Source organism: Macrobrachium nipponense, chromosome 15 (genome assembly GCF_015104395.2).
Source record: "Macrobrachium nipponense isolate FS-2020 chromosome 15, ASM1510439v2, whole genome shotgun sequence".
Taxonomy (NCBI): Eukaryota; Metazoa; Arthropoda; class Malacostraca; order Decapoda; family Palaemonidae; genus Macrobrachium; species Macrobrachium nipponense.
The window spans coordinates 72,762,641-72,777,640 of NC_087208.1; the positions used below are offsets into that span (position 1 = coordinate 72,762,641).

The 15,000-nt window shown below is 35.7% G+C and overlaps 1 protein-coding gene across 13 annotated transcripts in view; it reads right to left on the reverse strand.

Annotated features, from left to right (window-relative positions):
• The window catches only part of LOC135195049 (serine/threonine-protein kinase N-like), a 665,525-nt gene that overhangs the window by 255,182 nt on the left and 395,343 nt on the right, over positions 1–15,000 (reverse strand). For all 13 annotated transcript variants that reach the window (XM_064221389.1, XM_064221391.1, XM_064221388.1 and 10 more), the window contains 5 exons: positions 14,574–14,664; positions 13,149–13,314; positions 12,798–13,029; positions 12,168–12,556; positions 6,751–6,858 (listed from right to left, as the gene is read on the reverse strand). In XM_064221389.1, coding sequence (XP_064077459.1) covers positions 6,751–6,858; positions 12,168–12,556; positions 12,798–13,029; positions 13,149–13,314; positions 14,574–14,664 — 986 coding nt within the window. The remainder of the gene's footprint in view (positions 1–6,750; positions 6,859–12,167; positions 12,557–12,797; positions 13,030–13,148; positions 13,315–14,573; positions 14,665–15,000) is intronic.

The window sequence follows — 15,000 nt, forward strand, 5'->3', positions numbered from 1 at the left end:
AATTTTCTGTAAAAGAAATCTTGAGATGGCCTTGTCTGTCCGTCCGCCCTCAGATCTCAAAAACTACTGAGGTCGAGGGTTGCAATTTGGGCTGTTAATCATCCACCCTCCAATCATCAAAAATACCAAACTGCAGCCCTCTAGCCTCAGTAGTTTTATCTTATTTAAGCTTCAAGGCAGCCATGATCGTGCGTCTGGCAACGCTATAGAACATGCCACTACCGAGCCGTGGCTGAAAGTTTCATTTGTTGCTGTTCATACAGCATTAAATAGGTGCAAATCCTATGTGCAAGTACGTATGTAAGCACCCTCCTGTTGATATTGTGATGAACATTATCGAAATCTAAGTTGTTCATATATTTGCCATTTACTGTAGCTATCATTAATAAAACTGTAAATATGTAAAACCCAAAGTTTTCATTTCAAAACCATTTTCACTCACACCTGACTTCCCTGAGCTTGAGGAGGAAGAGGAGGAGGAGGAGGAGTAACAGTCATGAGGGTACTCTGTAATTAGGAACTAGCCTCAACTGATGCCTGGAAACGTTAATGAGCGCTTGGTCAAGGTATTAGTACGCATCGTGCAAAGCCTGGTCCATACGCACCGAGATTTATAATTGCCTTCCAGGTTTTATCTATCAATACTTTTGGGAGCATAGACCGTTGGTACTAACTAAAGGATACATTTAGCCAAGAGCCAATGGAATATTATCGCCCTCATCATAATCAGCTTTATGATTACAAAATAAGCAAATACTCACAATGAAAACCCATTAAGATTATCAGTTTATTTAGCAAGGCTCCACACACACACACACACACACACACATAATTTAACAACGGTTAAAGTATATGAATAGCGAAATGAAATGAACAAAATGAATAAATGAGGACAAAACAGAGGAGTGCCAGGGGGAAATTTAATATGGAGCGACTGACCCGCCCATTAAATATCTAATTTGATTCGCTGGTTTATGGAATTTTTTCCCACTAACGAAGGAGGAGTGCTATATTCACTCACAACTTGATATTCTTCACGGATCATATTATCAATATCAAATGAATCGAATTAAATGAGAACATAACGGTCAAAGCGCCTTATATGAAATTTTCAACTGCCACCACCAAAAATATTACAAACCCGAAATACAGACAGCAAAATAATGGACCCGCCTAAATAAAAGGCTTATTGCTCATAGTGAACAGAAACCAGTCTTTACTTTTGAAGGAACATAAACACGTCTCGAAGTTTTGCAACATTCATGACGAGGGAAAATAACAAAACATCAAAAGCAAAGCGCATGAGGGATAAAGAGGAGTGAGTGATTCCAAGAGTGATTAAGGAGACCCCTAAGAGAGGGACGTGGTAGAGGTGGAGGAGAGAACCTTGAGGAGTGGGGAAAGAAAAATCCTAACATCCTGTCAGGGATCTGAGTGGGAATGTTGTTGTTTTTGATTAAGCTGACCTTGTGTCAGCACGGGCTCTTGCTCACAGAGCAGCCTGTAACTGAGTGGGAAAAGGAGGCGGTTGAGAAAACTGTCCAAGATCAGTGACAGTGGATTTCCAAACCGAGAGGGAAGGAAGATGACCCGAATAGGATGGGGGGGGGGGGGGGGGGAGAGTGAGAGAGAGAGAGAGAGAGATAGAGAGAGAGAGAGAGAGAGAGAGAGAGAGAGAGAGAAGAGGTCCTAGTGGGTACCAACATGTGAAGTCCGGATGGGACATCCAAAGCAGAAAGGAGGAGAGTCGAAAATGAGAGGGGTGGGAAATCTTAAATGAATTGAAGGGGCAGATCCCCGTGAATCGGGGGAGGGGGGGGAGAGCACACTGATAAAGGCAGGAACTCCAAAATGATGGGTGTTGATTCACAGTGAGGATGTGAGGTTGCTTAAATAAAAAGAGGCAAGAGAAAGGAAGGGGGAGAGATCACATTGGAGTAAGAAGGTAATATCTTAAATGAAGGATGGGGAGTTGAGTGGAGGGAGACACCTACCGGATGTGCCTAAGGGTCAACATTGACCCACGTGCTACATTTCCCAGAAAGGTGGTGGAATGGGCTAGAGGAGAAAACAAGAGGAGGGGTGTAAGGTATCCCTGAGGTCAATACATCAGGAACACTTTTTGAGGTTGCGATTGTTACTTGCCTAGACATCTGAGCAATAATTATTTCCTCCCTTCTGTGACTAATTTCATTTCATAATAGTTGGTGTCACGAAAACTATTTTCGGTACAATAATTTTCCGGAAAAAATCATATACCTACTTATCTAATGATACGTACGCACTAAAGTGTCATACCCTTCATGACCTACTTGACATTTACTTGGAACTTCACTTCCACCTTAAATAAGGAACAACATATACTCTGGATGTCAACCATGGTGATATGCGGCATTAGCTTTTTTTTCCTAAATCCTGCTAGTGACGAAATAATTGCAATTCCTCTTGGGTGGGTGCAAGCAATTTTTAAAGGTATAGTGAATTAAATATTATATGGCATTTGTGGCTTAATATTTGTGAATACACAAAAAGTCGAGCTAATATGTAACAATTCATACGTAAAAATATTGTTTAATACCCAGTTTGCTCTGATTCGGAAATAATGCCGAAGGGAAATTACAACTGTCAAGAAACGTACCAATCGCCCGTCATGGTGGGGATGGGTTAATGCCCATGCTTAGTTCAAATACCTGCATTTGTAGTGGATATGTACGGCAGAGTCTGTATCAACTTACACTTCTCTTAATGGCCCAATATTGGTCGGCCCAATATTAGTAAGAGAACTCATTACTGAGGTGAAGAGGTAGTTGCACTTGGTGGTTTGAGTCCTCCAATTATCAACTGCAATTCCCCTTCAGTACTATTTCTGAGGTACAACGAACTGGATATCATACATTTTTAGCTTAATGTTTGTGAATATAAAAAATCTAGGTGATGTGTTAAAAATTCATTAAAAGTAATGTGTTTCAAACGTACCAAACAGGCATCATGGTGGGGGTCGGCTGATGCCCCTGCTAGTACAGCAGAGTCAGTGTTAACTTATAAACCTAACTTGACAGTCCAGTTGCAAGAGAACTTGACACTGAAGTCATTGGTAGTTGCTGTTGGTGGTTCGAACCCACCAGGTGAATACCACTTGCCAACTATAATTCCCCTATGGTATTATATCTGAGGTAGAATGCACTGGATATTAAATGACCTTTGTGACTATAAAAATGTCATGGTGATTTAGCAAAAGTTCATAAACAGCTTCCAGTTTCAAACATACCTATCATCTGTTATGGTAGGGGTGGGTTGACGACCAAGCTAAGTAAAAATAACAGCATTTGATTAGCTTATGTCCGGCAGTCAGTGTCAACTTATACAACACCTGACAGTTCAGTGGTAGGAGAACAAGAGAACTACCACAATTGACAGTCTAGTTGTGGAGAACTCGTCAATGAAGTCAGGGGTAGTTGCTGTTGGTGGTTCTAATCCATCAGGTGATTATTACTTGTCAACTGTAATTCCCTTTAGTATTATTTTCGAGGTAGAGTGAACTGGATAATGAACGACATTTGTATCTCAATTGTTTGTAATATATACAATACTAGCTGACCTACCGGCCATTGCAGGGTAAAAACTCAAAGCAGAAAACACACCCAGACTGTAGAACACACTTAAATGGTAAAACACACCCAGATATTTATCTATTCCAACCTTCTAATAGACGTGAAAAGAAATCAAATCTATCTATAGTGTAATATCAAAAGAGTTTTTATTATTGATAAACTTTAATTCAAAATGTATAGCGTCATTATCAAATAAATTGAGAAACACTTATATAATCATCTAAAAGAGCAAAATGAAACTGTCACATTCACTGAAAGATGATAAAAAACTTGAAGACTTGCCGAGTTAGCTTCCCTTAAATACAGTCTTCTTTTTATTTTTACAAATTTCTAGAAGGGTTTACCAACACAAAGTTAAATTCGTTTCCAAAAATGTTCAGGTTATACACAAGTCTATTCGTTCTATTCGAATGAACTTGGATTTGGATGGCTTTGGGAATGTCACTTTTCATCTCAGTAACCCAGAAAACTTGGGATTCAACACTAATCTCTGTCATTTTTGACATTCAACTCAGTGACCCCGAAAACTATGGATTAAGACACTAATATGTGTGTCATCTTCGGTTATTTTTATGTCACCCCCTTCCCACCACCCCCCCTTGGGGCCTGTGATGTCTTACCCCCCAAACACAGTATTCTTTTCTAGATAGTAAGTTATATGTACATATGTATACAGAAATGAGGTATGATAAATTTGTAGTTTATTTAGTTACTAAGTTTACGGTCAGAACCAGCCCGTTTCAGGGAAGCCCTCCAACCCATTTTGGTGCCCTTTGGTGGTGGTAGTGATATCTTACCCCAACAGTATTCCTTTCAAGATAGTAAGTCATATGTATACAATGTTTGGTTGAAAAAGCTTAATGCGTTTCCGAGTTATGCTGGAACATACAAACACACATACATACATCCATTTACATATGCACACACATACACAGTATATAATGCCCATTCGAAGAATTATCTTTTATCTTTACTCTAGTATTCACTTCTTATTCTGCATTTTTAGTTAATTTTTTCCAAGTATGAGATTCTTACACTGGTGTATTCAGCATAGTCATAGGTTACCAAATGGCGGTATTAACTTGTCTTATATAGTAACTTGGAGCCTATTAGGGACGTTGCCACTTCTTTCTTCCTAATCCCACTCTTTTGTCTTCATTATGAGAAGGAAAAATTCGTAGATAAAGGGACAGATTGGTAGGTTAGTCAGCGTACTTTTCCTGAGTATCATCCACAACGGGGGGGCTCTTCACGACACCATTTGAATGCCCAATATCCAGAAGTATTTTCATTTGGTAGCTTTGACCATGCAACACTGCCTGCACAAATCATACATGGTTGCAACTCAGTTATGCAAAAGCACAGTTTACCTATATGCACAGAAGGTAAAAGCACTATCCACTAAATATCAACCTTAACTAGGAAATGAAAAAATTCCAATGAAAATCCTATAGGGTGTGATACTTTGATTCCCAGGTATTGCAACTGCTTCAGTCAGCGTCCGAGAGGATGACGTTTCTTTCATTAATGGCATGTTACCATTGTTAAGAATAACCATATAAAAAACATTTGCGCATACATGTTTCTGTTGCAGTTTCTGTTTCCTTATGCTAACTTTCCTTACATTTTTTCTTGAGTTTTCAGGGGTATTAGAATAATAATGATACAAATATAAAATGACTTCAAGATGCGGTTACTGCATGAATGAAGGGATTTAAGGAAGACAAAACAAAACAAGAAACAGTCAAGTGAACAAAGAATTTTTAAAAATCCCAAAGAGAGAAGACTGAAATTTAGTCCTATGACTAAGCCAAGTTAAAGGTAAAAATTAAAAAAGATAAATGTGCCAAGTCCATGATAACTACAGCAGGCAGCCTTTTATTGTCCCCTTACTGGATGAACCAATAAGTAACCTGTGCCAGTGAATCTGTGTTTTAGTAAAATACTTTAATTATCCTTGACAGATATAACCATCAAAGAGCCTCAAATCAAAAAGAGTAACATTCTCTCCTATGTTGTAAAGTACACGTATATTGTTATTTCTCTAATCATTAAGCTTGTCTTTTTTCTAAAATAAAATAACTTTTCAAACTGAGATCACAAATGATTTGGACAATCACACTTGTTCTCTCTACTCATGATATACACATAACATGAAAGTAAATAAACCAATATTGTAATCACAATCTTGCCATACAATTTTATATCGTGCGAATTTATAAATAGCATATAATGGAAAACTAAACCGAGTTGCAAATGAATTTAGTTATGACGACAAAAAGATGATCAAATTATGTTTAAAGCTGATGCGATGGAAATGGTCAGCATTATCATCTAAACTTTGATTTCAGATTTTGCCGCCATTGTGGTATGGACTCCTGACAAATTTTCTAATCTTTTTGTCAACTTGTTCTTTAACCTTATGTTATTAGTTTATCCACCTCACCAAAAGATAACGGATAAAAATAGTAAGAAGATTCCCTAATTAAAAGGCTATATCCAGTAGGTCTCATTCTTTCACCTTTTAACTAGAACTCTTTTCCATGCCGACAACAATAACAACTACTTTGAAACAGTTACAAAATTACTAAAATAAAAGTAACATAAGGCAATTCAATTTTTGCCGACACCTATGCTATTCTAAACAAGATCCCAAACTAATATTGGCCACACCAAAGTATGGTGTGTGTGCATTAACGGACCTCCCTTTTTACCTGTCAATAATCCTGTCTCTTCAACATTAGCGCATCAAAGGATTCAACATAAGAAACTAGGTGAATTTTAACAATCCAAAATGAAAGTTAGGAGCGATTACCCAAACCCTTTGGCTGCCGAGTTTACGACTTTAGCACAGTATCTGTGGACATACGAAGCCTAACATATTCAACCTAGCAACCTGCATTTACAACCTAATCTATTACTGGAAAATGCACACCATAAGTGCCACTTATTCACTCACAAAATACTTCGACTGCCATAAAGCATCAAAGCAGCACCATCATTTAAAAAATTAATAAACTAGACATTGTTTAAGACTTACTATGCTAACAATGCTGGTTAAGATATACTACTGCCCTCTACAGTTTGGAAAAATTTAAAAAGTTTACAACACAACTTCTTTCCCGTCAGCATCACTTACCTTAACATCAGGCTCTACAGGCGACGCTGGTACGGTGATGGTAACGGTGCCAGAATGTGGCCGTGGGGGGGGCGGTGGGGGTGGAGTCGAAGTGGGTCTTTTCGCCACCTGCCATATAAAATACACACATTCAAGTTCAAAATTCAGACCATACGCATTTCTACACTTATAACATGCCTAGTTTCGAAGATATCCAGTCTATTAATGAATGAAGATAACAGATATTCAATAAGCCATGGAGAGATCTTTGCAATCTTTATATTTTACCTCTAATTTCCCATCTATTATTCCACCTAATCATTTTCATTCCTATTTTTAACCAGTGAAATATTCTTATTTGAAATCCTTCTTATAGGCAGCCAAGAAAGTCTGAAAGTTTTGGAATAAATTTAGCAGTTTAATTAAACATGGTTAAACCAACGAACAAGAATTCTTATACGCTCGCACATCTTCTACTCTATGAAATCTCTTGGCTACAGTCCAAGTAATATTCCATATGTATCCTCATCTAAACAAAAGAGAAGAAGAAATTAAGAGAAAAGAAAACGTACGAGAATTATTGGATTTATGTGCCCATTCCCTGTACAAAATAATCATCATCTTCCTAGAATTATTATATTACAATTTTATAAGTCATTGCCACCACACTTCAGTTGAAAAAATACATTTCTTTTAGGGTTAATTATCTGATTTTAAGTGGTTTGACAAAATGGAAAACTACAATCCATATATGGTCTCAACACCAACACCTCTTGCTTTATTACCTCATTAAATGTCCCAAGACATCAGATCATTTTTGAAGGTACTCTACATTATCTTTCCTCTTCTGAAAAGTGTTTACTTTTGGCCTTTTATTTTTTAGGCAAACTGCCGAATAAACATATCTCAAATGACGAAGAAATATTTCCCAATTAGTTAAGAGTGTTTCTCAAGTCATGACAGTTGAGAATCCAAACTAAATTAGTGAATTCAGTGTTGGCTTCATGTCTTATGCCCCGAAAATCAAGAGTTACTGAAAATTCCAGTACGTAGTTAGTTGCATATGGCAGTATCTTAATGATGGTAAAAACTAGCAAAGAGAGTTCAGCCCTCAAGGAGAAGTACTTCTTCTCCTCCAAGCCTTTCCACTTCTTAAGTTTTAAGTATTCTATGTATTAAAAAACAATAAAGCTAATTAAATCGAAAGACCTATAAGCAACTTTTCTTGAATCCAAAATTATTTATATCACCATAAATATATCTTTGAAACTAATTTTCTGACTATACAAGATTTCTAAACCTTAATTATTTTAAAACATTCAGTGTTAGTATGTACTAAAACTCCTTACACACATTTCACTCTAGACAACACTCGAAATCAAATAGACAGGTAGTCTAACTAAGCTAAAAATTCAGAATTCTACATAAAACCTTGGATAGAATTATAAGAGACAAATAATACTAGAAACTACATAAAACCTTGGATAGAATTATAAAAGACAAATAATACTAGAAACTACAGTTATATGACATTTACAATACATGTACCATTCATGAAAAGGAGAGTAACCTGAATTTCCAAACTTTCATTACAATAAACCCCAAAAACATTTTCTTTATGAATGTTGACCAGAGGAGGTTAAGCAAAAATGAATACTGACTACAACCTCATGCTGTCTCATATACTAAATATTGTTCCTCATTGGATGATTGGGTTACGTACTCGCCTATCGATTTGGTAGTCTAAGTTCGCTCCCCACTGCCACCAATACAGAATCAGAGGACTTTATTTCTGGTGATTAGAAATCCATTTCTCGATATAAGGTGGTTCGGATCCCACAATAAACTGTAGGTCCTATTGCTGAGTAACCAATAGGTTTCTAGCCATGTAAAAAAGAAAAAAAAAAAAAAAAAAAAAAAAAAAAAAAAAAAACAAAGAAAAAAAAAAAAAAAAAAAAAAAAAAAAAAAAAATCTAATCTAATCTAATCCTTCTGGCCGGCCCTAGGAGAGTTGTTAATCAGCTCAGTATTCTGGTTAAACTAAGGTATACTTAACTCATACTAAATACAATACTATGTTCATAGTTTCAACATCAAACCAGTCTTTCGGACAAATACTTAAACAATAGCTAGAACAATCTCACAATAACAGACCCATCAATAATGGGTTTTGCTGTGATGGCCAATGTCTCTTACAACGGATACTTGGGTCGATTAATATAATGTACTTTCCAATTGACATTAATGAGATGACAGTTCGGGTGTTACTTGCACTGCTTGAGTATTGCAAATGCTGCTCTAGTATTTCAACTACCATATATTTCCGTGTGTAAGACGACCTTTAGATAAGACGAGGTAAAAAATGATGGTGAATATCGATGAATTTATCACATACCTGTAGTATAAGATAACTGCTAAATTAGACATCTGTGTATCTGATAGTTTTTGGTTACTGTATTTACTCACGTACCATGTGACTTCTGAAGACAGTTTTGAAATTAATTTTAAGGGGTTTCCATTATACATGAGATATAAAATTAGCATATGTAATCTGCACATATTAGTATCATAATATAATCATAATATAAATTATAAACATAACGAATATGCATCTTTTCCATGGATCTTTAATAGAAGTTATGCTTTACATCACTGTATCCGATAATCTTTTATGCAGAGTTTTCTCATGTTACTTCGTATTGTATCATAAAATACAAACATAGCGAAGATGTGCAATTTGCATTGTTTATGTTTTCATGAACATGGACAACAATACCATTCAGGAATTCCTTTTTTTTATTTCTTTAGGCATCAATTTTTGTTTAAAGTTAAGTATTGGAGGGAAGTTTAGTTCCATCTATCGTACACATTAAAACAACAGTTAAATGTCTTCTTTCATGCCCAGTAGTTTTGGTTAAAATATTTTTCTCTCCAATTTCATTTACGGTCAAGTTTGATAGCACAACGAAGTTTAGGGGAGTTTCATCTATGTTGCGGATGCATGATAATTTATAGTCATTAGAAGCTTGAACATTGTTTTTTCAGCGTCAGCTACATTTTGCAGTTTACATTTAGCTGTATATTTCCTTGCACATCTTTTCTCCATTGATTAAGGGTATACAGTACTGTAATTATTCACGATTGTGCGATGGTTGAAATGCAAACAAAACAGCAGTTGTTTTCTGATTCAGTTGTTCATAGCAAAACAGCTGCTTTTCGTTCAGTTCTTTATGGCTGTACGTGTTTACTTACCAACAATACTTTTATCACTCCCTTTTACTTTTTTAACTTATGCAACTAGAGGATGGGATAAAGAGATGGAGGAAAAGAGGTTAGTCAAATGTACACTCATTATTGTACATCATATCGTTCACGACTAAACTGTTCTAAACAGTTGTATGTCCTCCAAAATTGTGCTATTTCACCAATATGACAATAAATATTTAATGAAAAATGAACATTACATTATCCCTAATATTATTAATACATTAAGTACACTACCATTAAAATTTCTGAAAGGTTACCAGCAGATGAGTGTTTCTGTGAGTGCAACCAAAACTTGATGTTTACATTGACTCAACTGGGATCATATTTACTATAAAAGCTGATTTCACTGATGTTGAATTATTTCTCGAATCTGCCAATGGGCAGTCCCCAGTCATCGGCAGGGGTTCCATTCTCAGCAGGGTGCTGACAAGTGAAAACCACTATTGACCAACTGAAACTGGGCGATTTATGGAGCTTATGGCGCCGAGTTTCGGTTACTGGTGCCTCTGTTTGGTATGTCATGGCACCATAACTCTTATTATCAGCACCGATAACTGAACCTTGGCCCGTTATGGTACCATAAATCGACGATTTTATGGCGATAGATAAGCACCTTGAAACCAGATCACCATTAATATAGTCCAGCAATAACTGAGGACTGCCTGTAATATAGTGTAATATGTAATGGTTTTACTATCTTTATAATCAGTTTATATCATGATGAAAATCTTTTCATGTATGTCTGTGATTATGGCACAGAGGCGTTGGCTAGCTTACCTATAAACATCACTTAGAATTCAGAGTTTAATTTTAGGATTTAAAGGTCGTCTTATACGAGGAAAGATACAGTAGTTAAAATGAACCCACTGAGAGGTTCTATTCTAACTATTTAAATGAAAACAATAACTTTTTTCAGATGGCACTCTTTGAATCTAAAAACATACATAGTACACAATTGTGTGTAAAAGTAACTTAAAACTCTTGCATATAACTGTCTCATGTGCTCCTTGTGACATCTCGTTTCATGCATATTGCATGACTATTTCATCTTAAGCAACATTCACAGTTGAGCCTTGATGTCGAGTTACTGTGCATCAGTTCCTCTCTATACAATATAAAACACTCCACCTATTGCATATTAGTGACAACTCCCTAAACATGCATCATTTAAGATCATTTCATGCATCTACTGTTTACCTTATATCCATTTTTTACTAAAACCAATTGCAAAGGTGCATAAAATATACCTTGTAAATCATATGTATCAATTTAAATTACTTTCGGAATGTTTTGTTCTCTTCTTCAGTCCTCATAATTTCGTCAGAATTATTTTGTTTTGATATTTTTACCACTCAACCTGCACTGCATATTTAATATTTTTACTCTAAATGCTTATTCTCCAAATAACACTTCCTAACTGTCTATTCACTAAATATCTAAACCTCAGATTTCTATTTCCTCATTTCTCAAAGAGACGCTATTGGACAAAAGTAATACACTACAGAATCTAGTAACTTTAAATTGATAATAATAAATGTGCTTATCATTTTAGCACATCCATTCACTAAAATTTGCAGTAATAGAAGGGGTATGCTAACTTACACTTTAGTCATAACTTTAAGCCTAAGAAAGTAAGCCAAACAAACATAAAATTAAAATCTAGCTTTACTGTAACGAATAAAAAATAATTGGTTGTATAGCTATGAAGCATGCCACCTTAATTCTTGACATATTATCATGTGTTGAGATATACAGAGGAAACAAAACTCAAATATATAATGTATAGGCAACAGCTTCAACTCTATTGCCAGTTGCCACTAAAACTTGTAATACAGGGCAACAATTATGGTTCAAGAGAAAAGAATCATAATGAAACAAAAATTATATCTACAGACTGCTGATTAAAATACTCTCAGGATGTAAAAACTTAATTTTGGTTTGAGTGAAGCATTGATATACTGAAAACAAGTTATAAAACTAATGTGATACTGAATTTGCTATCATAAGTGCTACGCCCCTTCAATAACAGCATGAGAGTGAGTCAATACACCAAAAAGCTAAGCATAAAAACCACCAAATTATGTAGTGAGACTTGGTGTTTATAAAAAGGACAAGGCAAAAAGCCTTAACTGCAAAATAACTATGTACAGTGAAGGTGTTAATCCTCTTACCTGTACAGTGATGGAGTGAGCAGGGTGAATAGTGGGAGTCTGTGTGACAGGGAAGACACTGTGGTGAGCAGGTGTGGACGGTGTGCCAGGTGCGGGATGATAGCCTGAGCCTCCTCCGTGTGGAGTTGGGTAAGAGGTGATACTGTGATGGGAAGGAGCAACAAGAGGAGGTGCGGGAGGGAGCAAGGGAGGTTGCGTGGGGGCACCGTGGGTTATAGAGGGTGGTGGAGGAGCCACAGTTTGACCCCCTAAGTCACCAGACACTGAAGGCCCAGTCACATCCCCTAAGTTGAGCGGTCGCACCTCTGACATTGCTAAGGACCGATCACTTTCTTCTCCTGGGGCCTTCTCATTCTCAAAATCTAAACGTGTAGGAAGAGCTCTAGGACCTGAAAAACATCTTTTCTGTAATTCTTCCTCACCACCTTCCAAAAACATAAGGAAATATGGCACTGATGCAGGATCTACGCATACTAAAAGCATGATAGTACAGAAAAATATAAAACAAGAAATTTAAGGAAAGTTGGTCTGACTATACATTAATCAATTTATAATAGGAAATCTCTTATCCTCTCCTATAAAGTTCAAAATTGAAACTGTTCTGCATTCTAGTTATAATCAAAACCTTACCAGTAGTGATAGGTGTGGCAGAAGTAGATGTAGTATTGGACATGGAATGTCCACCAGAGGTTGTGTGGTGAACAGGTTCATGGCCACTTTGGAAATTTTTCATTAATCTTCCCCACGCTGCTACATTTATGTTCATTTGGTTAGGTCGCAGCACCCTCCCTTTTTGCATAAATAATTTCCTTTGTCGCTGTAACTTAGGCTTGCGTGAGATCATTGGGTTTAGGAATTTAATCTGCAGAAGAAAAAATGTAACAGTAAAATGTTACTCAATGCTTTTATTCTTTCATTTAACACAATATTTAACAATATAAATGAAAGTAAAATACTGAAGAATGTCAGATTTACACTAACCTCAGCAAACAGTAGTCCCTTTGGTTCTAGCTGGAGTGCCATGCCATGTCTTACATCATCAATGAACTCTTCTAACCGTAGGAACTTTACCGCACAAAGTGACCGCCAGTCTCGCCAATATATATCTATTTCTAAATCTCTTGATTTTTCTAAGTCAATACTAAATCTGCAATGATAAGAAATTATAAGTCTCATATTACAAAACATCATTACATACACTTCTTGTTTCTTAAATAATTTACAAATACAAACTTGGCATCCTTGTCTATCATGACTTCAGTGACATTTTCTACCTGCATCAGATCACTAAAACACAGACTGTGTAATGCATAATTTTATTAAAAGTGGCACACCTTAGGCAACTATGGGGCTTTGATTGCTGGTGTACCTGAATTGATGAGTATGGTTTTATCTTATCACGTACGTCAATAACTTATTTCTTAAACAAAAACATATTCTAAAACCTGAACATTCATGCAAATGCAAATGTATATTTCATACATAAATGAGCTTTAATTCATTTTCAAAACTACAGCATGCAAGATTCACAGCATTAATAATGTAATAATTTCTTAGGTGACTAAAGTAAATTATTTACGTATTTGATTAGCATACAACAACTGTTACAATAAACAAAATGAAAGCAATGCAATATTGTTTGGCTTCTAATACGAATTTCAGAGCTATCAAATTTTCAACGATACAATGCCAATGAATACCAAAACAACCCAATTGAAACTATTACATCATGCATGGTGCCCGTGTCTGGTTTTGCAACATCCCTCCGGTCTATTCACAGCATTCTGCTTTCCGCCTTGAACTTTTCAACAATTTCCTTGTCTTTTCCTACACTGCTGTCCAATTTATTTAACTTCTCCTGGCTCTAAATTTCCATTAATCTTTAATGTATAAAATCTTTGGACAAAGCAATCAAGGTCTAAAAGCATGACTCATTGTACTTATTAAAACTACTGTATTTTACAGCACACTGAAAAAGATATTTATGGTCTCCTTCAAACCTGGCATCCTTGAAATAAATGCTTTACCAATAGTATACATTCAGCTACTTTACACTCAACAAAGTAATATAAAAAATATTTTAAGTAAAGATCATGCAAACAAAAATACATAATCTTTTCATGACTCTAGTAAATTAAAAGTAATGTAATATGGTTCTATTAAATTTCAACTATAGTTAAATTGCAAAATGCATGGCTAAATTACTTTAACAGATTAGTTGGGTCATATAAATTTCATATCCCCATAACGATCATCAGGAAATTTTGAAAAAAATTACTATTTGGTGATCAGCTACCACAGATAATATCTGGATCTTTCTGTAGTCTTCTTGTTGATAAGATTTATAATAACTTTCCATACTGTACCTTGAAAGGTTTTCTAAAATGACTCTTAAATAAATCTCACCTTTGGTCCCATGCAGATTGTGAACAGGGTTTCCAATTCGTTTGTCCAACAACTTTGTTGTTGTCTAACTTTAGCACTGCCATAACTTCATCTGAAAAAGAAGAAAGCAAGATTTAGATACTACATTCCCACAGTTATGTTAAAGGCAAGTGATTTACATGATGAAAAACAGAATTGTTTTCATATCGCTAACCCTACTACATTAAAAAACCTCTCGCCTAATATCTACTATCAAGTACATGAGCTTTATTTAAACTGTACCACCAGAACTGTTTACAAGAACTGAATTTCCTTAAATATTATTCTTGCAACTGGACTATAAGTTCACTATTCTTAATCATTAAAACTTCCAGAATTATATGAGTGATATTAATTCTATAACCAGAGGTAACTAATTCCTGGAGAAAACAGGCCAGGCTTAGTGTAA